At 32.9% G+C, this 26,288-nt stretch overlaps 3 protein-coding genes across 6 annotated transcripts; 2 read left to right on the forward strand and 1 right to left on the reverse strand.

The window, feature by feature from the left end:
* Window positions 1–3,148: 3,148 nt before the first annotated feature.
* Window positions 3,149–12,786, forward strand: LOC125065103. Of its 2 annotated transcripts, none has more exons than XM_047672528.1 (9): window positions 3,149–3,306; window positions 7,618–7,749; window positions 8,537–8,680; window positions 8,959–9,179; window positions 9,277–9,807; window positions 10,191–10,532; window positions 10,622–10,862; window positions 11,228–11,527; window positions 12,196–12,786. In XM_047672528.1, exons 2-9 carry the CDS (start codon window positions 7,638–7,640, stop codon window positions 12,558–12,560), a joined length of 2,256 nt encoding a protein of 751 aa, XP_047528484.1. In that variant the 5' UTR covers window positions 3,149–3,306; window positions 7,618–7,637; the 3' UTR covers window positions 12,561–12,786. The 2 variants fall into 2 exon arrangements, with proteins under 2 accessions (XP_047528484.1, XP_047528485.1); XM_047672529.1 differs by having other exon boundaries at window positions 3,203–3,407.
* An 86-nt stretch (window positions 12,787–12,872) lies between these two features.
* On the reverse strand, window positions 12,873–21,696 carry LOC125065104 (exosome complex exonuclease RRP44). The gene is made up of 15 exons (XM_047672530.1): window positions 21,520–21,696; window positions 21,108–21,436; window positions 20,661–20,857; window positions 19,959–20,185; window positions 19,284–19,554; window positions 18,197–18,367; window positions 17,525–17,640; window positions 16,684–16,918; window positions 16,403–16,527; window positions 15,573–15,743; window positions 14,879–15,085; window positions 14,515–14,735; window positions 14,034–14,202; window positions 13,540–13,680; window positions 12,873–13,172 (listed from the first exon to the last, which is right to left on the reverse strand). Exons 1-15 carry the CDS (start codon window positions 21,571–21,573, stop codon window positions 12,912–12,914), a joined length of 2,895 nt encoding a protein of 964 aa, XP_047528486.1. The 5' UTR covers window positions 21,574–21,696; the 3' UTR covers window positions 12,873–12,911.
* An 875-nt stretch (window positions 21,697–22,571) lies between these two features.
* On the forward strand, window positions 22,572–24,323 carry LOC125065313 (uncharacterized protein C15orf61 homolog). Of its 3 annotated transcripts, none has more exons than XM_047672848.1 (3): window positions 22,572–22,604; window positions 23,523–23,706; window positions 24,139–24,323. In XM_047672848.1, the coding sequence occupies exons 2-3, from the start codon at window positions 23,553–23,555 to the stop codon at window positions 24,264–24,266; spliced, it is 282 nt and encodes a 93-aa protein (XP_047528804.1). In that variant the 5' UTR covers window positions 22,572–22,604; window positions 23,523–23,552; the 3' UTR covers window positions 24,267–24,323. The 3 variants fall into 3 exon arrangements, with proteins under 3 accessions (XP_047528804.1, XP_047528803.1, XP_047528805.1); XM_047672847.1 differs by lacking the exon at window positions 22,572–22,604 and adding an exon at window positions 22,625–22,926; XM_047672849.1 differs by lacking the exon at window positions 22,572–22,604 and adding an exon at window positions 22,625–22,926 and having other exon boundaries at window positions 23,528–23,706.
* Window positions 24,324–26,288: the final 1,965 nt, after the last annotated feature.

The following is a 26,288-nucleotide window of genomic DNA, read 5'->3' on the forward strand; positions in this document are numbered from 1 at the left end:
TTATTTTTGCGAGATATTATCCTACCTATAATATTATAAATTTGGAAGTGAGTTTAATTATTTGTTTGTTTGTGATATAACGTCATAACTAATTTTAATGAATTTAGCATACACGTTGTCAGGAGTAAAAAAAAGGACGCCTCGCATGCGGACGTAGCCGTATACGGAAATAAGTATATTATAAAAAAACGCATCATATCATTATTTACAAATACCTTTCAAGAGAGTCACGATGGCAACTATTTTATCATTTGGAATGATAACTAATTAAAAAAAAAAAAAACAATTGTTATATAAATCCACGCTTGATTATTTATCAATCGATTAGCAACAATGCACATCCCTATTTAGAATGGGATAGCTTTCTGATAAAGTGTTATTATCTGTGAACTTTTGACATTCAATATTTATTTTCCTTTGTCACTATTAATGTGTCATCTATCTGTACTAAAATAAATAAAGTACCGGAGTCGTGTCCGTTTATAAAATGTACCTACATGTAATTTTTTTATTTGTGTTTGTCGGTAACGAGACTTTAATACAAACATTGCCTATGTCTACATATTCTGTCTATTGATTTATTGCATGTAGTCCAAATATATTGCGGCTGTAGTTATGTTTATTAGCTACCACTCGATGTATGCGTATTATAACGATAACGACTAGACCCTAGACTACATGCATTTAGCCTAATAGAGGAAGACTGGGACTCCTAAATGCATCCTGAGTGCCGGCGCACCGAGCACGCGGAATCCTCGGAAATTCAGAAATTTGAACCTGTCCGGTCAACGAGCACACGCACACACGAATTATGTTAGTTAGTGGATCCGCGTGCGTAGTTCGCCGTCACTAAGGTCGTTATCTTATGGCCTGCGTCTTATTTAGATGCACTAATATCGATATTATGATGATTCCATAGACAATTATTACTTTTATTTACTAGTTAGAAATATTCCTAGCATTATTATATTATTTAATAAATGTAAGATGCGCTACTACACATAAGTACGTATAAAATCTTTTATCCTTGCTATGATATATGTATTATGAGACTAATTATTATATATGTGAAAGTGTTTTATTAGTGTGTCCTCCTTTCGCGTAACAACAGAATAATTTTGTTTTAATTTTATTTTTGTTCTTTCTACTTTCATTTATGTAAATCGACTGTAGCGTCATTATTAACTGTGTTGTGTTAAAGGCCTGTATGTACCCTAACAGATTGGTCTAGTCTACAAGCTATTGTACCAGCTTTTTTTTTTGTTTTTGTGAATATGCCAATGGTATTATATTATCAATAAATAAATAAACAGCTCAACGTTATATTTTTAATTCTTTCATGCATAGAAATCGCGGATTATAACCTATTTTTATCGTTATTATCCCCATAAAGGAGATGTGTCGTTGGATAAACGGTTGGAAAGAAGTTGCATTCGCTAATACATTTTGAATTAAATAACACACACAATGGAATAAATTAACAACGTTAGAGAAGAATTAAATGACCAAAATATATTTTATTTATCAAAACTCCCCTGTAAATTAGAATTATAGCAAAAATTAGTTAAAATAATGTAGTATGCCAGTTCACTCTGCTGTAAGCAGCTTAAAAGAACTTCGTTAACTCCTAAAGTCCTTGTATTGTGTAAATATAATATTATTACCTCTTCACCCTAAAATGCTGATTCGTATTTTATAAAATATCGTAACATATAACAGAAAACTTAGCGTGAATGCTGCTAATACTACAAAAACAACAAAAATATTTTTTTCCGAAAATCTATCTGGTATAAACAGAGCTCAAAACAGCACAGCACACAACAGATTTATATTACGTTAAAATTATGAAATAATCATTAGTTTCGGCATTGAGATGGCCCAGTGGTAGAAGAGAATAATAGTAACCGATGATTGCGATTAAACCCAGGCAAACACCACTGAATTTGTCTTTATATTTCATCTCGTGCTCGACAGTGAAGCGTAAACATCGCGTGAAAACCTGCATGTGTCTATTTTGACTGCATAGCACACGTGTATCAACCAACTGACATTGGAGTTGCGGATGAAATAAGTTACAGATAGGAAATTATTTACAGTTGAAAAACCGCAAGTTGATAATCTCAAACTACAGTTTTCAAAAAAGCTATTTTACATTTTTTAAAAAAAATGTGTACAATGTTACATAGCTTGGTTAATCGTGTTTAATTGTATAAGTCCAATGTTTAAAATATAATTATAGTATTTGTGTTATACACACACACACAAGTATATAAAATATAGGACGGCAAGATAAAATAAAGTTTTAAAGAAAGTAGCAAGTTATAGTATTAAGAAGATAAAATGTTATTGTAATTTTAAGCACTAAATACAGAGACATTAAAGGCTTATATATACTAAGATATTAGATATTTAAAGTTCATAGAAATAAAAGTATAAAATTATTGATGTTAGGATCACGAACTGTCAAATTGTTTTTCAATCATTTATTTTATTTATTTATTCAAGATTTACCAATGAGTTTTATTTATTAAATATAATTATTATTGTATAAAATATGATTTCTTAAATTTAATATATTATTATAAAAACATAAAAAATATAAATAATTAATACTTGAGCTTGTAAACTAGGATTACGTACTACATATATTATATATACTTAGTATACAATATGTACGTAAATTAGGTTTGATTTAAACTCTCATCTATTTTAATATTTAAAACAAAATAAGTATACCAAAATACTAGCTAATATAAAGACGAGAAATATAATTAATAATTATGATATTTCTGTTGCGAAGAATGTTGAAGTTTTTCAATCACCGACCTCTTTTATCATGCACAGAAAAAGATTAATTTCTAATATATTATTTATTAATTTTTCAAATTGCCAAGAACAATTGCCACTCAGACTTTTAAAATAAATAAAGTTTACATTGCACCTAGCGATGTTTTTACTAACTGAATAAGTCCTAAATGGCCAGAAACTATTATGCCTATTTCCTGTATATTATTTTAAAAGCCGAAAATATAATATTTATTATCTTAAACACCTCTTTTTTGTTATCCAATGAGGAGAAATAGCTTAAGGCTTGTTTTAAAGTTGTCGTAAAGTAACGTCAGACGTCTTGTTGATGTTCACTCTCGTTCTTGAACCTTGGACAAGCCGATAAGCAGAGGAAGCACGCTACTCGGGTTGGACGCCGGTCACTTGGACGCTGGTGCGCGTTTGTGCTACACGCCGATTAGACACAACTAATTTATATGTGTATTCGATACGTGCTTTGTGTAACATTCGGAGTTAAAGGTGTGTAAATTTATTTTATGATCTTTATTATTTAATATGTAATTTAATGAAGCGAATATTCTATAAATGGGATTTTTGCGTCTCCATTGCAAATATTGAAGGTAGGTACAATTTTTTTTACAAATCCTATAGACTACAACCCTTTATATCGTTTTCTTTTTTTTTTGTGAAAATATATCTTACATCCAAATCATTTCAAAATATAATTCGAGTGGGTGTGTCTCAAGAACAAATTTTGAAATTTTCCTAAAGTAGACGAACAGTTTCGTTTCTTTAAAATCGATTTAAAATTGTAAATTATAATGTTCATTAAAGCAATCCATTTATTGCGTTATTGTTACCTAATTTCTCGTTTGTTTCGCATAACAAAGAACCAGTTGAGCCTGAAATATTAGCTATATATAAATTTATAGGAAATATGTATATTTGTAACAAATTGGTAACAAAAATATTTTACGATTACACTAGTGTGATTAGAAAACCCGCTAAGTTATAGAAATACTAAAATCGTTAATGTATGAATACCCTCATATATAAATGTAGAATATACAAATTGGCTAAATAATTCCCAATCGAAATTTAGATAGTTTTAGAAAATACTTTTATTGGACACCTAATGATCCTTTGAATAATGATGATTTACCTTTAAATGATTTATTTAGGTGGTGATTGGTTAAACAAAGCTATCCTCGTCATTCGTATGTCAAATCAATGATGCCAGAAAGAGAAAAATCTGTGTTTAAGTAATTGGTGTATAAGGGTGAAGACGATCATATTTCATAAAGGTTTTAAATATATTTTTTTTAGATAAATACATTTATATATATTTCCGGAGCCGCAGCTCACTAGCAACATTTAATACCTGAATTTATTATAAATTAAAAACAAATGAAGCAAACCTTATAAACATTTGAATTAACCAATGACAATAATTAGATTAAACAATGCTAAAGGTTACCAGCTCGGTTGCTTATCAACACAAATAGGTATAACGTTTATAACCATCGTTTGATACTCGTTTGATTGTTCAATGCTATCGGCGTGTAGTTAGTGAAACTACGGCACTGTATACGATAATACTATCACGAGGGTCAGAGATATGTGCATTGGAAGTCAACTCGAACCGTATGTCTGAGCTCATATGACCGTCATTGTTAGTGTACCTTTGACCTACAATTAGCAACAAATATTGACTTGATACTCAAAATAGTAATGGTTTCATGGTGTTACAGTCATAGCATTAAAAATATAGATGTTACGGTGTAAGATCGAATATATTTCCATACCAAAATAATTTACACTCATTATAACAGCGGGATCGACTGGCAAATTGTCTACCTGACAGTTAGCGGGCTTATACTCGTTGCTTTGTACCTACATTACCATTTTATTTAGTAAAACTTAGTTGACTATGATAGTTTACTAGATTAGGTGAAGAAGCATCCTTGCCATTAGATCTTAAGATAGATTGTCCTTTGTGCCTGTTTTAAGCGGACTCACTCACCTTTAAAACGAGAAACTGCCTTTGATGAAATCACGTCAATACTGAATGATATAATGAATGATGAGTTAGTTGTTATCTTCCCAGATCGACGCGCATCAAGTCCTACCTCCATTAATAGATAGTAGAGTAAATATTCTGTACGAATATCACAGAAGCCCTACTAACTACGAAGTAAATTGCTTTACGGACATAAGAATGTGCTTTATTATACAAATAAAAAATATTACTGATAATAATGGCACTTTATAAAAAGCTTTACTAATAAGTATTAATTACCTTTATGGCAATTACTTGCTCTAATTATAATTTGAAAAAATAAATCAAAATATTGCAATATATTATTAAAAAAAAATATATTAATAAAACCTTTTTACAAATTTAACAACAAAACGAAAATAAATTAAAAATAGCAGATGAATAAAAATGCATTCAATTTACCTGAGAGGTACTTTTGGAGAAAAATCTCAAAGGCAGTACAAGTATACGCACAGCGAGAGTACGCATGAAATTTGACTGCGCGTACAAACAGTTATATACATATGTACATATGCAATGCAATAAATGCGCCTTAGTATACATATTTTTTGTGTAAACTTTAATTGATGTTCGAGAGTGTAAACAATGTTAATAAACTTTATAAATATTTGTTATCTGTTATGTAATATATCAAAACATTTATAAAAATGAAATCATAATAAGTTAAATGTCCTTTTTATTTTATTATCTTATTTATTTTATCAATCAGCAATTTCTCTTTAACCAATACATACTGTACTTACAGACTTGTAATTATCTCAACTTATTAAAAATCTATAAAAGATTTTTAGACAATCAGTCGCTGAGTTTTTTGTGGACATATTTATAGACCTCTCATAGAAAGTTTCTTGTATATATTATTGTTTTGCCAGCGTTCGGTTCAAAACAAGAACGACCATTATCTCTCGGACTACGCTGTGTCTCATAAAATATGTAACATATCAACATAACATAGGTTTATGCCAAAACTGAGTCTTTAGGTAAACTAAATGCATATCAATTGAATTTGTAGTTTTTGCGGGAAACCGGGAAAATCAAACAAAGGAAACCTACCTCAATATAGGTACTATTAGTTTGATATTTTATATAGCACCTTAACGTGAGAGTAATTAGATACAAGAGCTGAATTTTCTGAACACTATAAATAATACTTTAAGAATTCCGAAATAAATGTCTGTTTCAAACGTACAAATGGGAGTTTTTATTTACAGACGGACAACCTTCAGTGAAAGTATCGCTACTTGAGTCTAAGTCGAGAAAACGATTTCTCTGTCACCTAAATTACAACGTAGGTATCTCATACTATGCGAAATGAAACTTCTAGTAATAATATTAAACCTTTTACAGTAAAAGGAGACCACTTAAAGGTGAAATATAGCTTATCTGGATTTACACTCAAATTTATTTATAGATGTAATATAGGTATTACAGAATTGTCTAACGTCGGTTCCATAAAGATATTTTATTTCATAGTGGGTATATATTGTATTTGCAGAATATCCTATTCACTGTTATAAAAGTCAATACTGTCAAATACTTTGAACTAAAGTTATCGCTAATTAGATAATCTAATGACTATGTAATTAAGAAAATACTTAACAATTTTCTGAAAATGTCATGTTGTACGTTAAAGATATGGGAAACAAATATGATTCTGAAGACCTACCTAAATATGTAGTAAAAAATTTCGTTCCAAATCGATCTAGTCGGGTAAGTATAACCGGTAAACATACATAAAAACACTAGTCGATCGATTGACATTCTTTTTTGAAGCCGGTCAATGTCTGTTGGCTTTGAGTGAATTGGAGAGAGTAGGTAATTTATGAATGGATCAACTTTAAAAGAGTAACGCAAAAGGTACATTATTAACATTTTTTTTTAGGCTAAGCATGCACGGCAAGTTTGGCAAATTATATATTATAATATACGATACAATATTTAGTATTATATATTTTATATCGAAAAAGTTTGTTAAAATGTAAGCTCAAACGGTTGTGTAGAACTGGTTTAAAATTATGTTGCAAGATTTATTTTAATTATTTAATCAATAATTACACATTATTTGAATAAATCTGACTAATCAGTTTGTCAAAATCCAACTGTACCGACCGACCGATATTATTCGATATTGATATCGATATTATTTGTATAAATTACTGATTGTCGTTCTCAGGGATCAATTTTGGATCCTTTTCTCTTTTTAGTGTACACAAATGTTCAAACCATTTTATAATAATATTTGTGATATTGTATTGTCTGCTGATGATTTATAATCACCTCACTAAAGTTAATAGAATTAACACTAATTATGACGATGTAAACAATTACGGGTATAACCGATACAGAATTGGTTTATAAACAAATATTTCGTTTCGAACGCCAAACTAAATGCGGAACATTGCAGCTAAACTAAATATTCAACTAATGCTGGTATTGTATTTTTCAATTTTTTAAACAAACAGACAGCCTTTTAAGACCAACGAGACACCAAATTCAGGTTGTTTTTTTAAAGCGCGGCTTCGAAGTTTCTATATAGTATATACACAAAAATTTATAGGAACGGTTTTAAAGCCTCGTTACTAGAATCTCAAAAAGGATTCAGTTACTGGTTACTCTTCATCGAAAGATCGTTAGGTATTTAAGTATCTAATTTGGTAATTAATTGTCTTAATATACATGACCTAAGAAACAATTCATAAATAAAGGAGGTAAGTATATATTCTTCAGTCGTAAGATATGCATATATGTTTATTTTTTTTTAATTGTTACAGTGCATGTGGACTAAAGCGAGATGGCAACACAGCAGCGCGGTTTGCGCACACGGCTCAGAGAGGAGCTCTATACGTACTGCGTCTTTTGTATCGCGCTCTCTGCATTGCCCGCTCTAGCCTTATCTTACGTTGGTATGTGCTTTTATCATTTTCTAAACAAATTTAATGAATTGCATATATGTATTTACAAACAAAAAATTCAAAACACTCTCTGGAAATAAGCGCTTTTTATTTTATGACGAAACTTAGCCTTCTTCATATTTTTTTTACTGGTTCTGGTCGATTATAGGAAAATAAATTTTCGCATGAACATTCAATACAAACTGGTATTTAGAATCAAAACAATTAAAATGTTTAAAATTATATTCAGATAAGTCATCGGTCATTGAACGCAATAATACTATTAGGTAGATGTTATCGAAACAAATTAAAGATAAGACGACCAAAAAATGCCTACACAAGCCACAGACAGTTAATATTATTAACGATGATTTTGTTAAACTATCTAATAAGTCTTTTAATCAATCAGTAATGGTGCAACCCATAGCCATTGATAACTCACGAGTCACGTTACGGATTAAACACAAATATCGGACTAATATTAACAAGCTTAAGCATTATGTATAATGTACCGAAAAAATTAGATCAATTTATATTTATCGAACGAAGATTAAAATTATATATTATTATTAGTGTATATAACCAAAGTATTTCGATTTTCATGATCATCGATGTTGATATGTTTTATCTAGTATTGATACTTTCCAATAATCGTTATGGTATATTCAATTTCCTAACAACAGGAATTTTCACGTTCAAGTTTCACGTGTAAACGGAGAGCCATTTTTTATATAAAACTATATTTATTTACCAATGTACTCTAATTTGTTTTTGCCTAAAACGGATTGTTTTGTTCCAGTGGTCCGAATTAGCAATCACTTCTGGTTGAAACTACTGTCAAGCAAACATCCCAGCTTAGAGTTCATCAGAACGAATACAGTTCGAACACTCCTTGATACGCATAGAAACCAGGGCATAATAAATGTACTATTATGTATAAAAGGCAAGGAAAAACAAAATATAATTCTAACGTTATGATGCTAAGTATATTTTCCAACAGTCATTAACAAAAAATTAATATATAAATTAGCTGTTAAAATATGAGCAAATTAAAAATCCCAAATTAATCTCGGAATATAATTATTTTTAGACAATACTCTGTAATATTTAGTAATCATCGTATAGCTACAATCCAAAAAGAAAACCATTAAAGTTGCAATACAATTAATGTTTTATATTATTTTTAAATTTAAAACAATATTTAATGAGAAAATGTTGTAGGTACCCTCAATGTCGATGAAATAAAACATCAAATCACTCAGCATGTCATTGACCGTCGAGATGAGCAGGGAGATCTGATGTTTCCTCGACTCCGGCACTTATTGGTATCCAGTTGGGGAAACTATGCGTGGGATGCTAATGCGCCTTTTAGGCTAGAAAATCATTTTATTGTATCGAATGGTGTTTATCGTGGACGCCCCGTGTCTGATAACAATATTCAAGTAAGACATACGTATCAAGTTACAAACAAATTAACCAACATTGAATTTCTTTTACTTTTTAAACATTTACAACACAGAAAATGCTGTTTATTTTCAGGAATATGTCAGCGACGTAATATCAAAGTATTTTCCAAACGAACAGCCACCTTGGCAATATATCATCATTCCCTGTGTGTCCGCTGAACCAAAGTATTATATTTTAGCTCGAGTTCATCATTTATTACTGACTGGAAAAAAGTCTCTTAACATTGGCGATTTCTTATTAGTAGAACAGTTGCCTGCAAATCGAGTAATCGAACAGAGAGAATATCACCAGCGCAGTCCACTTGCAAAATTATTTCCAGCGCCATCCGCTATACCGGAACTTTGGGAGAAAGTTAATGAAAGCTTATCAAACATTTGGAACGAATTCATATGTGAATACGATCCCACTGAGAGTCCTGAAACATTGAAGACTTTGCCTGGTGTTTTTCATGTAGCAGGAATGGTAATGATGTCAGCGACTAACGCCTTGAGAGAATTAACCAAAAAAAGGTTCATCGAAAGAGATCATAATCCGACAACAGTGACCGCTCTTTTGTCAGCTGTTTACCGGGAATGTAGGAAAAGAGATTTAACCGTTCCAAAGGTACCGTGTACATTTGACGTACATTTATTATGTATCTGTCTTATTATTATATATTTATCGCCTCCAATTAGTTTTATGAGCCTTTTATTAAACAGTTTAATCGGCGCCGTAACCTGAATGTCAATCAACGAAAACATCAACCATTCATAAAATAAGGTGATATAACTTCCCTGAAAATTAAATTATTTATATTGTTCAGGTTAGGTTATATAATTAAAACGTAATATTGTTAAATAAATTTAACGGCACCGTTTAATAAAAGGCTAGGCTGTTATTCGAATATCTAATTAACTAAGACTATTTGCCTGCGACATATTTATTGGGTTATACAATTAATAGCATATATAGAATATACATTTTACTTATTTAGTTTGATTTTCTAGATATTGATATCACCCCTTGTTACGATTGATCCACGTAAATGGCCAAGAAGAATTTTCGGAGCCACTTATTCTGCAACCCAAATGATGTTGAAACTCCCTACAATTATTCGGGATGAGGTTGTTGCAATAAACGATCTAAGGACGACAGGGCGATTGAAGAAAACTAACACATTTACATGGAGATACGGTGATATAGGCCAACTATGCATGAAAGCTACAGGCGAAGCAATGAGAGCCATGTCCGAGTTATACAAGGCTCCAGCTTACTTCTGGACTGATACTGTTCGTTCAGATGATGGGAAACGACATATGTTGCAAACTGTTTCGTTGTGTGGAAGAAAGGTTAGATACTATATATAATATCACATTTTGCATTTACTCCTTAACAGTATTTGTAAGTTTGCTACATACGGTTGTTTCTTGTGTTTCAGGTAACTTCGTGGTCTCGGCCGGTATCTCGCGCAGGCATGGAGCGTGCGGCGCGGGCGTTGGGCGTGTCCTCCACGGACATCGCGCTGTTCGCCGCCACAGAAGCGTTACGTTCGTTCTTCGAACAGACACAGACCGATATTCCAGACTCTGTGTTTATAACTGCACGAGCTGCGTCTGAAGACTTTCTTTATACCTTTGCTGAAGGCAATGGCAAGAATTATAAAAAGTCACAGACTGGAGGTATGAGTGATTGTTATTATTACAAAAAGTAAAGTGATATCCTGTAAAGGTCCCACTGTTGGGCTAAAGCTTCCTTTTCATTTGAGGAGATCTATAGTAGCTTATTCCACCACGTTGCACCAATACTAGTCGGTGACATATCAGTACATTGTTATTATTATTTTTAGCGTAGTTTTTTTATCTACCTACTTATTACATAACTATCATTAAGTTTTATATTACGCATAAAATATTGGATAAAAATAAGTTTACAATACAAAATTACAATTTTAAAAAATAATCTGATGACATTGTGTTAATGTTAAGTTTTTGGGACCGCTATATATATGGGAACCCTTATAGTTATCTTTTTTTTTATTACATAGGAATGATCTGCCTGTCGCTGCCGGTAGGCGCTACCCCCCGCCGCATAGCTGCGGTGGTGCAGGAGGCGTGTGAGCGACAGGGTACGCTGGCAGCGGCGTGGGCCGCGCAGGCTCGCTGCGGCGCCCTCACCAGGTCCGTGCCTTCGCCCCTAGCGAGGCTCACCATGAACGTCCTGTCCCGGAAATACGCGGTCTCCTATGCGGAGATCAACACCCCAGCGGACACAAGGCAGAGAACGACGTTGTGGGGACAGACGGTGGATTTCGTCGTGTACTGGCGACCACCGCAAGCAAATATAAGTAAGTCCATGTGTGTCAGTTTGTGTTTACTTATACAAAAAATATTACAATATTCAACTGAAAGAAATCTCATTAAACATTCAAAACATTAAAAAAAAAGTCTGGGAGAATATAATTGAAATAGAGAGTTTCATAACAAACAAACATCACAAACACGCAAAATTATTTTATCTTTTTTTTATCTACGGTAAAAAATCTTATAAATTAGTAAGCCATATATTTACAGGTAACTAAAATATTAGGCGAAATGTTATCACGTACGGTTTTAAGTTGTAGTAAACACAATGGCTTAAGCTATTACCTACATGTTATATGCACGTTTTATGAGTGTGACAGTAGTGTACAACTGTTTCAAAATAATTATGAATAACATACGGATTTTTCTCCAATTGGGATGTAAACGAAGACCCGTAATTGCCACATAACAACTTGAAGTTTCCTATAATATATAATTAAATAAATATAATCAAATTAGTATACAATTGATCTACATATCAGTGACTGTTAAGAAACCTGAAAACTGTGTAAAACTACTTATTTAAATTTTATAAAATACCTGTTTCCACACTTATTTCTCTACGAAACATCAGTTTTATACCTCTTGTAAAATTCCACCCCTTTACCCATTTTGAGCAAATGCTATAATTAATTCTCATTTCTCATTTTAGGCATGTCACTGACGGTGATGCAATACGCGGACACCGTTCGGCTCACGGTGATGACAGACGCGCGTCTTTCGCCGTCGCATGCAATCCCCGCGCAACGTTGGCCTGTCGTCGTAGAAAAACTCGTCAGCAAAATAGATCAGGAAATCGCTAGGATAACCGCTCAAGCCCAGTTACCTCTCGAACACATACCACCCAAAAAACCCAGCAAGGAAGATCTGGAACCTAGCCAAGAAGAAATACCTGGCCCGAGTACAAGCCGACCTACAGAAATAGAAAATAGACCGGGAACTAGTAGCACTCTCATTCCTCCTCGCCCGGTATCTGTTAGTCCCCCACCGATTCGCAAGAACGCCACAGAGGAATGAAATTTTTGGTGAAGAACAGCCAAGATTATACTGAATTTCTAATTATAAAAGGCGCCAGAAACGAGCCTTTAAAAAGCTAATGGCATTTCGAAATGAGGATTTGCCAACCAATTTCATATACGCTTATAATGAGACTTATTATTTAGGTGGTTTAATGTCTCCACATGTGATAAATATTAATATTAGTCTTTATATGTAATTATTAATAAAAGGTGTTTATATGTGAGTTGTTTATTTTATTCTTTTTAATAAATATGTAAGAAAAATAATGTTTTATATTTAGAAATTAAATAAAAAAATATTGAATTATATATTTTTTTTTTTATTTACTCTTATCACACTAAAACTATATTATGTCTTAGACTTTTTCTTCTTCTTGTTTTTAGTTTCAGGCAAGTCTTTTCTTTTCTTCTCGTCGGTTTTAATTTCTACATTTTCGACTTCCATCTGATCGTCCTTGGTCTGTTGTACATAACTAACACCTGGTATAAAGGGTGTCACGAGCTGGAACACTAGTTTTCTGTGCTGCAAGTTCGAACTGTCCAGAGTGAGCCTCACTGTTAGTTCATCGAAAGTTTTGAATACGATGTCGTTGCAAATTTGAACATTCTCCTGTATAACAAATAAAAATAAGTTATTTACTAATACACAGAATGAAATAACGTTATACTACGAACTTAACCGAAAAGTTACGCCGGGTTATCATTAAGACCGACAAACGCACATAGAGTTAAGAGAGCCGGTTTTTTCCACCTAATTTAAAAAACTTAAAGGATTATAAAACAGATGACCCTATTCTATGAACAGAAGACGAATTGGCAGTTGACATTAGGCCGCTGGTTGATCGGCGCCTTTTAATAAATAGTCTAGGCGTTTCATTGAACGGTTAATATGACAAAGTCGGCTGCGACAAAAAAGTAAATTGCTACTACGGCTAAGATTGTAAGAATAAGTTATTATGAGGTAAAAATCAACTTACCTCTTCATTGTATGTAAATTTATCAGACGGCAAATAAAGTGGACCTTCGAGTCCATACTTGGGGATCAATACTTGAAGAGCATTTCGTTTCACAGCAAGAACAACGGCTGATTCAACTTCTTCACGATTCTTAAACAAAATCTGAAATAGAAATATTTTGACATTCAATTACAAAATCGTAAAACTGATATTTTCCTAATTTATATCTGAAATAATATTTTCTTATCTGTAATTTTTATTTTATAAATTATCTGTTGGAAATTTCGAAATATGCTATTCAAGATCAGATGCAAGATCAAAAAGGTACACGTCTGGCACACGATTACCACATTATTCAGAAGCGATAAATAAATAACAGACGAACAAATCGAAACTTCGTGAAGAATGTATCTTCGAATTAATATGAATGAAATATAATCTATAGAAACGATATCGGTCGAGCTGGCCGACCGCGACGGCGGCGGTCGCGGCGCGAGCGACTCGCGGACACTGACGTGCGTGTTGAGCGCGACGGAGGCGCGCGCGGCGAGCTGCGCGTGGCGGTGGCGGTAGTTGAGGTTGTCGCACAGCGCCTGCGCCGCGCGCGTGTCCAGCAGCGCCGCGTGCGTGGCGTCCGCGCCCACGCTGCCCGCCAGCAGCCGGTGCACCACCACGTCCGCGTACCTGCCCCGCACGTACGACATTTAGTTCACGACACCGTGCATTGGGGGTGTCGATTATATCATTAACCCTTATTTTGGTTTCCGATTCTTTACTGTTGTTGCTGAGCTGGCTTTGACGAGGCTTAGCGAATGTTTTGGTCGGCACAAAATCTTTTTACGCATCGCGTCGGTAATTTTTTCTTTAATTTTATTTTGATTCAAATTTAATTTGAATTTCAACAAAAGTAAATACAATAACGTAATTTAAATACAACCTTTATATAGAAATCATGTTATGGTAATAGAGTTATAATATTACAAAATTTTAGTTTACCTTCGTATGGGTGATGTGAAATGCGTATATATGGGACACGCGAGCCCATAATGGTAGAATTCCTCCTGAGTTTTAGAACCGCTTGAGAAGTAAACCGCTTGCTGCATGCAACGGGTCGCCATTATTCGTAGCAATGTATTGAAAAACGGTCGCTCAGGTATGACTGCTTCATTCAAAGATTTTGAGAACGATTTGTTTGTTGATACATCCAATTCGAAGCCCTGTAAAAAATGTTTCGTTAACAGCAGCCTAAATATAAGAATACATACAGATTTATAGAGTTAATTCAATGTTTAACAAAATGTATCAAAATGAAACATTAACAAGCAGCGGCGCGCTCTGCGGGTAGTGACGCGTCTCCTACCTGCCGGCTGGCGGCCTTGAGGAAGGCGTTGAATTGCGCGGGGGGCGGGGCGGGGTGGCGCCGCAGGAGCGCGCTCTGCGGGTAGTCTGCTGCGATCCGCTCTGCGACGCTCACGTTGGCTAGCAACATGAACTCCTCCACCATGGAGTTCGTGTCCACTATGCGCTTCGCCTGCACCTCCAGCGGCTCGTGTGTCTCGGAATCGACCTGGAATTCGTTTGGTTTCTTAATATTCGCAAGGAACGACCCTCCCGGTCGTGTAACTTTCATTAGTGTCAATTTTTTCTTTTATTTTGTTAACTAAGAAATGTATGACTAACAATAAATAAATGAAATAATATGTTTTAATGGCATTGGTTGGCGGACGAGCATATGGGCCACCTGATGGTAAGTGGTCACCACCGCCCATAGACAAAGGCGCTGTAAGAAATAACCATTCCTTACATTACCTATGCGCCACCAACCTCGGGAACTAAGACGTTATGTCCCTTGTGCCTGTGATTACACTGGCTCACTCACCCTTCTAGCCGGAACAGATTATAACAATACAGAGTACTGTTATTTGGCGGTAGAATATCTGATGAGTGGGTGGTACCTACCCAGACGGGCTTGCACAAAGCCCTACCACCAAGTAAAATTATGATTAAATAAATATTCATGTTTATTTAATCTAAACAAATTATGAAACAATTACTTGGAAACGTATTTCAGGCGACGCTAGCAGTAGCGCGCCGTTGTCGAGTCTTCTCTGTTTCAGTTTCTTCGCCAATTTATTCAAAAGGCGCAGAGAAGTTGCTATTTCATCGTTGCGTGAAGTCTCGTCTATCGCCATTTGTGCCTCCTCGTACGTCATCGCTGCACGAGACTAATAATAATCGAAAAAATATGACATTAATCGAAAAAGTCGCAACCTTTAAAGCAGTTAACAAGGATAAGGATATTTATTACAATAAATGGAATTCTTACACAGAATAAAAAAAAGAGTCATAAATTTTAGTTAGTAATAATAAATCATTGATTTTAAACTATATGTCCATTTTGTGAGTAACAATTATCTTATCCTAGAGTTAGTATAATCAATAATACCAAAGAGAAAAAACAAAGTTAAGAAATAGTATTTTTGTTTTCAGTTGAATTATAGTTTCGACAATCTATCAGTATTTACTTAATTAGAATACTTTTAAAATTATTTTCAGTTTTGTACATTTTATGACATTTCTTAAATTTACTTAAACATATAATATAATAGGCTTTATAATATAATATATAGTAGTCTATCTGACTTGTTTTTAAAATCCATTTTATATTATTTTTTTTTAACTCATAATATATGCTGATTACAATAATTGACACTTTATTTTTCGCATTGTCAAATAGCCTATTTTGATAAAACCTGCTGTACACTTATGGTGACTATATAGAAAAAGAAAAAAACGTATTTATTACAAATATCAACACTATATTATTTAAATTATTTTTCATATATAAGTCGAGTGCAAAACAATGTAACATTTTTGCAATTACCTTTATCACACTCTTGTGAAACTTCGTAGACAATACATGAGCGTTTTCATCCAATGTCCAGATACACGAGAACGCCAACCTCTCTTCACCGCCCCGCAACGAACACAGGTTCGAACTCAGGAGTTCTGAAAAATAATATCATATAAATTTATTTTTCAAACATTACCCCGATCGCGCTCCTCTCTCTAAGCTCACGAGATATAACTAGCGAGAGTGAGGGAGTATCGAGCGGCTCGTCAGTCCACCGGGTGGCCTGAAAAGGCAGATCTAGGGGTCCGTACCGGGCACCATGTCGATCCGCTTGTCCACCAGGTAGACGGTGGTGGCGCGCGCGGCGGCCTCGCGGTCGAGCGCGCTGTGCGGCCGCACGAAGTGCGTGACGTCGGCGATGTGCACGCCCACCTCGTAGCCGCCCGCCGCGCGCCGCGCGTGCAGCGCGTCGTCGATGTCGGTGCAGCCGGGCGGGTCCACGGAGCACACGCACGTCGCGCGCAGGTCCACGCGCCGCGCCAGCTCCTGTTAGTGCTCTCATCAGATACTCTACCGACACACACCAGTACTCGGTATTGTTGTGTTCCGGTTTGAAGGGTGAGTGAGCCAGTGCAACTACAGGCACAAGAGCGTAACATCTTAGTTACCAAGGGTGGTGGCGCAAGGTTAATGTTTCTACAGCGCCATTGTCTATGGCCGATCGTGACCACTTACCATCAGGATTTTTGCTCCATTTTGCTCTGACCCATTTGCTGGTCCGTCTACCGATATAATAAAAAAAAAAAATTACGAGCACTGAACACTTGCTGAACGCTTGTCGTGATTTCATTGACCCATCTTTATTTACGTCATACATTTTATATCGATCAATTCTGTATTTAAATTTTATAGATCATTTAGTTAGTAACAAAACTTAATCTAGATACGTAACATTTTCGGCATGTTTATATGAATTTATCTTGAATATGTTTTTAAATCTGGACACGAATAACAATAAGCTCCAAACCTTCTTCCTTTACCCAACCGTGGGCCATTTACAAGTTATTACTTATGTTTAAACAATTACACTAACATTTTCACTTATATTGCTGTGTTTTTGTATATAAGCTGAGAAATGTTAGAACTTTCTACCTCCTCTGGAATGGTCCAGTTGTCGGGTGGCAAGCAGGCGAGCACGGCTTCACTGAATCTGGCGTGCGGAACATCGTGCTCCAACAATATCACTTCGTTTTCTGCGTCCTTATCGCCTGAAATTATAAAGCAGTAATTAACTTATATCCCTGGAGCCGAAAAACACTAAAACCTATTTACAATGCCTTAGATTTATTTATTGCATACGATTTGCTAATATATACATTATGCACTACAAGCAGGTCCACTTAAGTACTTTAATTTTACTCTCAAGTTCCAATGACAATATCAAGAGATTCAAAACGCCATTTTTTATAAATTTACAATAAATACTTTTCAAGACATCAACCAATTATATCGTGTCAAATCAATCTCAAAGATTATGCATTGTCATTACTCCTCCTATCCTATTCCGAGGATATATACAACTAAATATTACACACTTAATTTAAATACTAAGTTATCTATACTATTATTATAAATGCGAAAGTAACTGTCTGTTGCTCTTTCACTGTCAAAACAGTGGACCGAATTTGATGAAATTGGAATGAAGCAAGTTTGAACTGCAAGAAAAGACATTAACTTTTTAGGACGACCAACCCCCTAAAACGCGAGCTACGCCGCGAACGACAACTCGCTAACTATAAATGATAAAAGAAAGTATTTTCGTACCAATAGGTCCAAGAGATCTGACGAAATGTCCTAATGGATACCGACTATTCCTCGGCCATGAGTCCAACGCGACCAGGATGCGCTGCGAGGCGAGGATGTCGCTCTGTCGGGTCTCGATGCGCACGCGCGGTATGCGTTTCTCAGCTGGCGTGAACAAGTGACGCGTAGCTCCTGTAAAAAAAAAACAGTAGGTGTTTGTTTTTCTTTGTAACTCGAGTTTTTCTACAATAACTCAGTAAATGAGAAAAATTGATAATTCGGTGATCATTAAATAAAGCTTACGTTGAAAAATACATAACATTTTTTTTTTAAATACGTTCCGGAACCTAGTGACGTAAAAATAAAAATGCATCAAATCTTTTTCGTTCATCAGAAAATGAAGTATATACAGATGTATTTGAAGTCTGTCTCTCTATAAATAAATTAGAGTCGATCTAAGGGAAAATGACGCGCAGCCACGACGCATCATCGTACTCGTGCCAAATTTATATATGGAGACAATTTAAAATTAATGTGAGATTATACGTAGCCGTTTTTAACATACTCTAAAGAAACTTATCGGATTTTTTTTCCAGTTGTGCTAGGCAATTACATAAAATTGACCTAAAACATAAACGACTTTAAAATCCTAAATCTAAGTAAGAACGAACGCGTAAGTATACCCTACCAAACTATTGAAGAATTATCCAAATCGGTTCAGTCGATAAAAAACATAAAAAAATCAATTGTGTAGAGAATATAATTTTTTTGAAATCGATTAAAAAACGCGATAAATCTTTCCATAGCCGAGCAACATTTCATTAATATGTTAAGTCATATTCCCAAATTTATAAATTTTAATTAGTATTCCTTCATACACATTGATAGAATCCAGGGTTCGTGGGATTTCTGGGAGTTTGAGGGAAATTACGTAATATATCTAAATAATTATTTTACCCTAGATATCGATCATATCTGGGCAAAAACACAGCTGCTGTGTATAACTTGTAGCCAATTCTACCACACTTAGGCACAAAGTGTCTTGAATATAGCACGGGGATATTATTTTGCTTTTATGATAGTGAAATAAAATAACTATTGTTCTCACCTGGAAATTTGCTAGGCAGTAAAATTCCACAATACTGCCGCCATTTTCTTCTTATAATGCCTACAACCTTTCCAGTTGGAGTTATATCATCATCGGCTTTACTTATAGTGAGCAACTGAGACTCTTCCTCTAGAAAGTCACCGGGATCTTCTGTTTTGTCTTCTAGGACAATATCACTGGGTTTGCTCCATTCTTCTTGTGGTAATATTTCTATAGCCACTATATCTCCATCAATAGCTCTGTTGATACCTATGTGGCCTTGTAACAATATCTAAAAATTACATTTTTTCATCTATAAATAATTATTGCTTGTGACAGTATATTTCTTAAATAAAAACTATAGTCTAAAGATACAAAAAATTGTTTAATAATATAGCCTATTCCAATAGCAGGCTATAATCAAACATTTCACAAAATCCATGGAAGTTGCTAATAAATCTGCTGTATTATGCAATTCCACCATCAATAGTTCCTCATTATTTTTTATTTTTTTTTACTTCATTAATATAATATCACTTATAATGCAATCCTATTTCACTACTTCTGGCAACTTAAATTTAACTTGAAAAGTTCCAAAAATAAATTTGGTAATGTTAATCAATCTTACCACTTCACAAGTTGAAAATAACTATCTTCGTTATTTTAACAAAATAAATAAATAAACAAGATACTTACAGATTTTTCACAACCACTAATGGTAGCATTTCCTTCCAAGTAATTGTCTCTTGATGCATGAAAAGTACCCTGATGCAATTTTCCATTCCTGATACCAGCATGAATCTGTGTGGGTGTCAAATGAGCAGGATAGAGGGCATCCTTCGAACAACTCTCTGGTATAACATTTTTTGATAACTTATCACTCAAACCTGGATATCCATTTACATTTTTTATGTAGTCACTTACTGTAAATAATAAATAATAATTCATCAATATCTTAATAATGTACTCGTAAATATTGTTATTTATGTAAAACAATATGAACTAAAAAAAAAAAGATAAATTACATTTCACATTTTAGACATTTATGTAGTAAAAGGAGCAAGTTCAGTAGGTGGATCGACACAGCACTGATTTACAGCTGTTCCCTTTACCTCGGAAATATTGCCAAATCAATTTTAATTATAATTTGATATTTTTATTATTTTTACAGATTCATTATTGCAGTGGCTAGCTCGCTATTGGTTTTTTTTTTTGTCAAGATATTCTCAATAGCAGTCAATAAAGTTGGGCTAGTATGTTACTATGTTGTTGTTGATAGATCCCACAAGTTGGTTTACCAACCCAAGTCATATTTCATATAATTACTCCAATATTATATAATAAATTTGAATGCAAATATATATTGTGAATACTTAATCATGTACAAATTTCACATACCAGAGCAGGTTAAAATGCCTTCAGCATGGGCAAGTTGCCTATTCTTCTCATCATCGGTGAGAAGTACTATTTGTGGAAACTGTCCATCAATATTCTTTATGGATAAATGTGAGGCATACCAAGAGGCTGCTTTACGGATAGCTCTATCGTTCCGGTCATTTTGCTTCTCTCCTGGGTTTCGTTCAACATAAGTGTCTCTACAATAATTATAAATGAATTAACCATTTTTCATAAAAACAACAACTAGTGCATATAAAAATAAAATAATATTATAGACTCTGAGTATAACTGCTACTGTTCAAAATTGATAAAATAATTTGTGTATAAATATAATATAACAATAACTTTTACAAATTGATTGAATGTTTTTTTTATTAACAAATAATAAATAATTATATATTTTTAGTTAATAATTACTGAATAAATAATATTAAAAAAACAAATTACTTATGATGTTCATTAACAAAAGAAAAGAATTTTCTCTTTTTATTTCCTATAACTTCCAACAATCTTTGAAATGTAGCAGTATTCTGATGTTTAACTTCTTCCAAAGCTGTTTGTAAGATAATAACATTCTTCAGAGCGTCTTCTTCTATGACATCTATCTGATGTAGTACCACATTTGTATCGAGAATCAGGTAATGATTGGAGTCAAATAAGCCGCATAATGATTCAGGATTTTCTTCCAAAACAAGTTCATCGTCTTTATGGGGGCAGACATTACAAGCTGCTGAACCGCATAATAAATCGTCACGCAGGTAATGTTCTCTTACAATCTGATAAATACAAAAAATACTATAATCTAGCTTACAATACAATATATTTACTTCAATGAAATTATGTCCAAACATAACCTCACCTTTAAGACATTACCGCGTTTTGTTTTAGTCAAAAATGTTTTAGTAGTCCACATTGTCACACATTTATTGTAGCTGTTGCGATTTTATTTTATAATAAAATACACCAAATAATAAAAAAATAATAAGCTTTAGTCATAAATTTAGATTTTAAAGTTGTTTGGGTTCTGGTCCTGATTGTTGACAATTGACATTTAACATCCCTGTTGCATTAATCATTATACGTCAATTTATCGACTTTTTAGAATCGAGTTAAAATTTGTTAGAATCACTTCTCACTAGAAAACTTAGATTGTTTTTAAATACTAATATTCAATTGTAATAAAGCTTATATAGTTTTTATTAATCAACTTTTATCTTTCTTTTAAAACCTATAAACAAATCAATATTATGCTTTCTCAATTCCTTTCCTTCCCCCTGATTGGACTATAATGTTATACAACCCTGGTATTCCTCTAAACCATAAACCAACTAACGGACTTAAACATTGTAAAGACGCATTGCAAATACCTATATTTTTATTAGGTTTACTGAATATCTTCTGAGCACAAGTTAAAGGTTTAAAACGTCGACTTTTGTGTATGGTTAATCAACTTCAAAAACGAAAAATATCAAGTCGATTTATTTATAATATATTCCACGTGGTCAAGATTTACACAGTAAATATTTTAAATTAATATTTGTATATATTTAAGGACTTAATGTTAATAATTCTTATGTGAATATAAACGATCGACGAAAGAAAGTCTGAGACGATTTTCAAAATAAAATTTTTATTCACTCGATCACTAGTCCATATCGATTAAGATTATAAATCGATCGATTTATAATCGGTCACTTTTTTATCTACTTATTTTAATAACGTCATCTTTATGAGATTAATAAAGATTACTTATTTTTAAATAATCTTAAAAATCACTAGCGCCAAAAACATAATAAGTAAATGTCATGCTTGTGTTATAAGTAAAACGAGCTGTATAAAATAATTTGGCTCTATTGGCAGCCTGTATTAAAATTATAATTTGTAAGTTGCTATTTCTGAACAAATGTCACAACAATGCTAACAGCTGATTGTGATTACTGATTGGTAAAATATTTCTATCGCACTATAAGTCTGTAAATTCGTACTTCTAATCTAATAAATATATACGTTTATATTTTAAAAATACAATAAATGTATAAGTAAATAATTTAAATGTAAATAATCTCATATTACATATTTTTGAATTATTTCATACACTTACGTAATGACAGTAGTAATGAGCATGAATGTTCGTTTATTTATGAAAAAGAGAGTAGCCGTTATGGACTACATTATGCACTTTTCTTCAAGACCTACGTCATCTGAAGTTTTAACCTCATATTTAACACAATGTAAAGAACCTCCTTGGACATCATATTTCGTAAAGGTAGTGTGTATATGTATAAGGTGCTGTTCTATCGACCATACATATCCTTGCCTTTATATTTAATAATCCTGTGCTGTGAACAGCACGTACAGAAGTTGGTCCTGGGCTTAAACGCTTCACTGTCAAATTTACCATCCCAATGACTGAATGCAACAGAGTGTGCCTGTATCTGGCACTTTGAACTATCTCTTGAGAATTACCACCGTAGTCAATATTGGTCAAAAGGACAATCGCCTTTTATTCGCCTAATTATGATTAATATAAAACCTTATAAAAGAAAAGATCAACACGAAAATAGATAAGTTGATGATGCCCTTGCACTTTACATAACTTTGTATAAAATTGCAATAAGATTATCATTAATTTATGATTGTGTATCAATAATTAAGTCGAATCAAAATCAGTATCTTATTATTTTTTATTTATGATATACTTAAACTGATGATAAAAATGCTATAGGTTATTTTAAAATTATATAAAGTCTGACTGCTTAGTTATGCAGACTGTATAAATATCTATATTCTGATAGAAATATGAATGGAAGGTCTAGTTAAATACCTGTCTGTTACTTCATGGGGAAATTAATTTTTTTTCAGTACAGCAGTGTAAAAGATGATCAATTTGGAATGTCTAACTTTAATTGGAAGGTTGGCAAATCAAATTATCAAATATTAAGGACTGGTTGCTTTCCATACATCAAGTATCATTGTTCAAGAAAAGAAGAAGAAGATTTAGTTACGTCCGATAGATTTATGAGAATTATCAAAATAGTTAATTTAGGTATATTTACTTTTGATTATATATCTACTCTTTTTTTTAAATAACTACTAATTCAAGTAGGTAGATAAATTATTTAAAGTGCCCAACATTCTACTTTATTTTTGTCTATGCTCTTAAATTAACATATAAATATATATAATTTTAAATATTATAGTGTGTTAAAATATAATTTACATATATATTTACTGGGATAGATAATGTTACAATGAAGGTTTTTAGTTAGAATATCTCTAACTAGGTAATAAAAGTTGTAATTGTTTATGGAAGCTATTTCATTTGAAAGCTACATGTGAGTAAGATCTCTGCAAAAGATATACGAGACTAGAGACTGGTTATGACCATGATACAAACATCTATTTAAACACAGACAAAAAAGGATTTAATGTAATATAAAAGCTTCACTATAGCAATTTATGTATGAAATTTTTTCAGGTATACCATGTTTACTCTACGGTCTTGCAGCTACACAACTTATCAAACATGAAGAAGTAGTATATACATCCAAAGGCTCTGTCACTATATACTTTTTATTACCTGAACATAAAGGATCTTTGCATTAAGACACTGTGTATAATAATGTTTGTTTATTTTGTAAATATATCATTATTTTATTGAGATGTTTAAATTTCCTGGTACTGAATTACTGTTGATTTATTACCATTTTGAACCGAGATGGCGCAGTGGTTATAAAACGTGTTCATCTTAACCGACGATTGCGAATTCAAACCCAGGAATAGATCGGTTGTTGAATGTAGGTATATGTTATAAGTAATGCAAATATATTTAAATATGAATAAGAAAGGAGTTTATGATAAACAACAAGTAGGTAGGCATAAATTGTTATTATCATTCTGAAATGTAAGAATTCAACATCGTCACATACATATTCCACGAAAGCTTCTTCTTCTTCTTTTATAATTTAAAACTTTTGTATATGATGATAATGAGATGATGAGATGTGAAAGAAAAGATAGACAAATGCTATTTTTTATACATAAGATCATTAACATTCCTATACCTAAGGAAAAGCCAAATAAACAACATTTGACAGCAAATTGACGCGATATCATTGGTTGAGGAGCTTGATTAAACTATGATTAACTATGATAAACTATGATATGAAGAATCGCATTATGAACGTCGACGAAACTGTTATCGGAATTTTGGAAGTCAAATTAAAGTAGAAATAAGTATGATAGTGTATAAGTGTGATAGTGTTCTATTACAAATAAAGGTATATTAATCATAAACTCTTAGTAGTGCACTATACAGCTGAGTTATTAGCCAATCGCATGAAATACGTAAATACGGTTTGTTTATCTATTTTCCTACTTACATTGGAATACGCTATTCTTTACCTACGATTTGACAACGCAACTAGTCCTATTACATTACTCACCGTGGTATAGTATAACTATACTATAAATTTATAACCATTTGATATGTTATTGAGGTCATTTCCTCCTCAGCCCTTGTCTCATGATTAGTTAGAATTCAATGCAATAACTTACATTAATGAATTATTATTATTTGGATTTCTTGGAAAATATGTAAAGTTGGAACAAAGAATTGGAAACATGTTTGTGGAAGTAACGTATCAATTATAAATACTATATAGTACGAATGATAGTTCTACCGGCCAGAGATCATGCTATTCTATAATAGCTTTATATTTTCTTTTTCCTCCCCTATTGGAGGTAAAAGACAATCGGACCTGAATTCACGTAATACTTATAACACTGAAGGATATTGAATATAGACACAGCTTGATACATTTTTGTAGGTACCTTTGATATAGTTAGATGTTTTTGCAGACGCCTTATAAACGTCTGTGCTGCTTGCCATTTTTTCAAAAGCACCTTTGACTCCATGTATGTTTGATGGAACAGGTATCGATGTAGTCTAAGATTGTATTGTTGCCCTGACACTCGTATATCAACTTACCTCTTTATGAATTTCTATTAAGCACATATTGTATCGCCTTATTATTGTATTATGCAAAAGGAACTTAAATCTTTTCAACAATATAAGCAACTATTAATATAATAATGTTTAAAATGTTTCCAAATCATGTTTTAAAATGAATACAATACTTAAACGTGTAATCGCTAATGTTTAATGAAGGTTATCGCAAAATTATGATATAATAACATTAATGCATATCTACTTACGATTAACAAAGGTAAAGTTAAAGAATAAAAGTTTTTTTTAAATGTATACCTACTCAAGGGTTTTAAAAATACAGGATAAAATTGTTGCATAAAAGTTTGTTAATTTAAGTTAAAATATGAAAGTGTTGATTGATTATGTTTATTGTTGAATTTTCAAATAAGTTTTATAGGCAAAACTTATTCTACTGTAAATAGTAATTATATGTTTTTTACAAAAACATAAGAGTTAAAGAAAAGAGTTGCCTGCTACTAGCCAGTTAAACTTCAGTTGATTGACAATTTAATATTTTCTGTGATAGTCTATTAAAATATTTATTCGGTGAAATAAATTTATTATATTATAAATAGTCATTTCGGTTATACCCTGTATAAGATAGCTTGATCTTTATGACAGATGTAAATTTTTCTGAT

Source organism: Vanessa atalanta, chromosome 7 (genome assembly GCF_905147765.1).
Source record: "Vanessa atalanta chromosome 7, ilVanAtal1.2, whole genome shotgun sequence".
Taxonomy (NCBI): Eukaryota; Metazoa; Arthropoda; class Insecta; order Lepidoptera; family Nymphalidae; genus Vanessa; species Vanessa atalanta.

Bases quoted from the DNA above. Each gene is read 5' to 3' on its own strand.
- LOC125065103 (XM_047672528.1), top strand. From the start codon at position 7,638: ATGGCAACACAGCAGCGCGGTTTGCGCACACGGCTCAGAGAGGAGCTC. The intron at 8,681-8,958 runs GCAAGGAAAAAC...AAAATGTTGTAG, and splicing joins TGTACTATTATGTATAAAAG to GTACCCTCAATGTCGATGAA. The intron at 11,528-12,195 runs GTAAGTCCATGT...TTCTCATTTTAG, and splicing joins ACCACCGCAAGCAAATATAA to GCATGTCACTGACGGTGATG.
- LOC125065104 (XM_047672530.1), bottom strand. From the start codon at position 21,573: ATGTGGACTACTAAAACATTTTTGACTAAAACAAAACGCGGTAATGTC. The intron at 19,555-19,958 runs GTAAGTATCTTG...TGTAATTTTTAG, and splicing joins TTAGTGGTTGTGAAAAATCT to ATATTGTTACAAGGCCACAT. The intron at 16,919-17,524 runs GTAGAAAGTTCT...GAGCACTAACAG, and splicing joins ACTGGACCATTCCAGAGGAG to GAGCTGGCGCGGCGCGTGGA.
- LOC125065313 (XM_047672847.1), top strand. From the start codon at position 22,765: ATGACAGTAGTAATGAGCATGAATGTTCGTTTATTTATGAAAAAGAGA. The intron at 22,927-23,522 runs GTAGTGTGTATA...ATTTTTTTTCAG, and splicing joins GGACATCATATTTCGTAAAG to TACAGCAGTGTAAAAGATGA. The intron at 23,707-24,138 runs GTATATTTACTT...AAATTTTTTCAG, and splicing joins TATCAAAATAGTTAATTTAG to GTATACCATGTTTACTCTAC.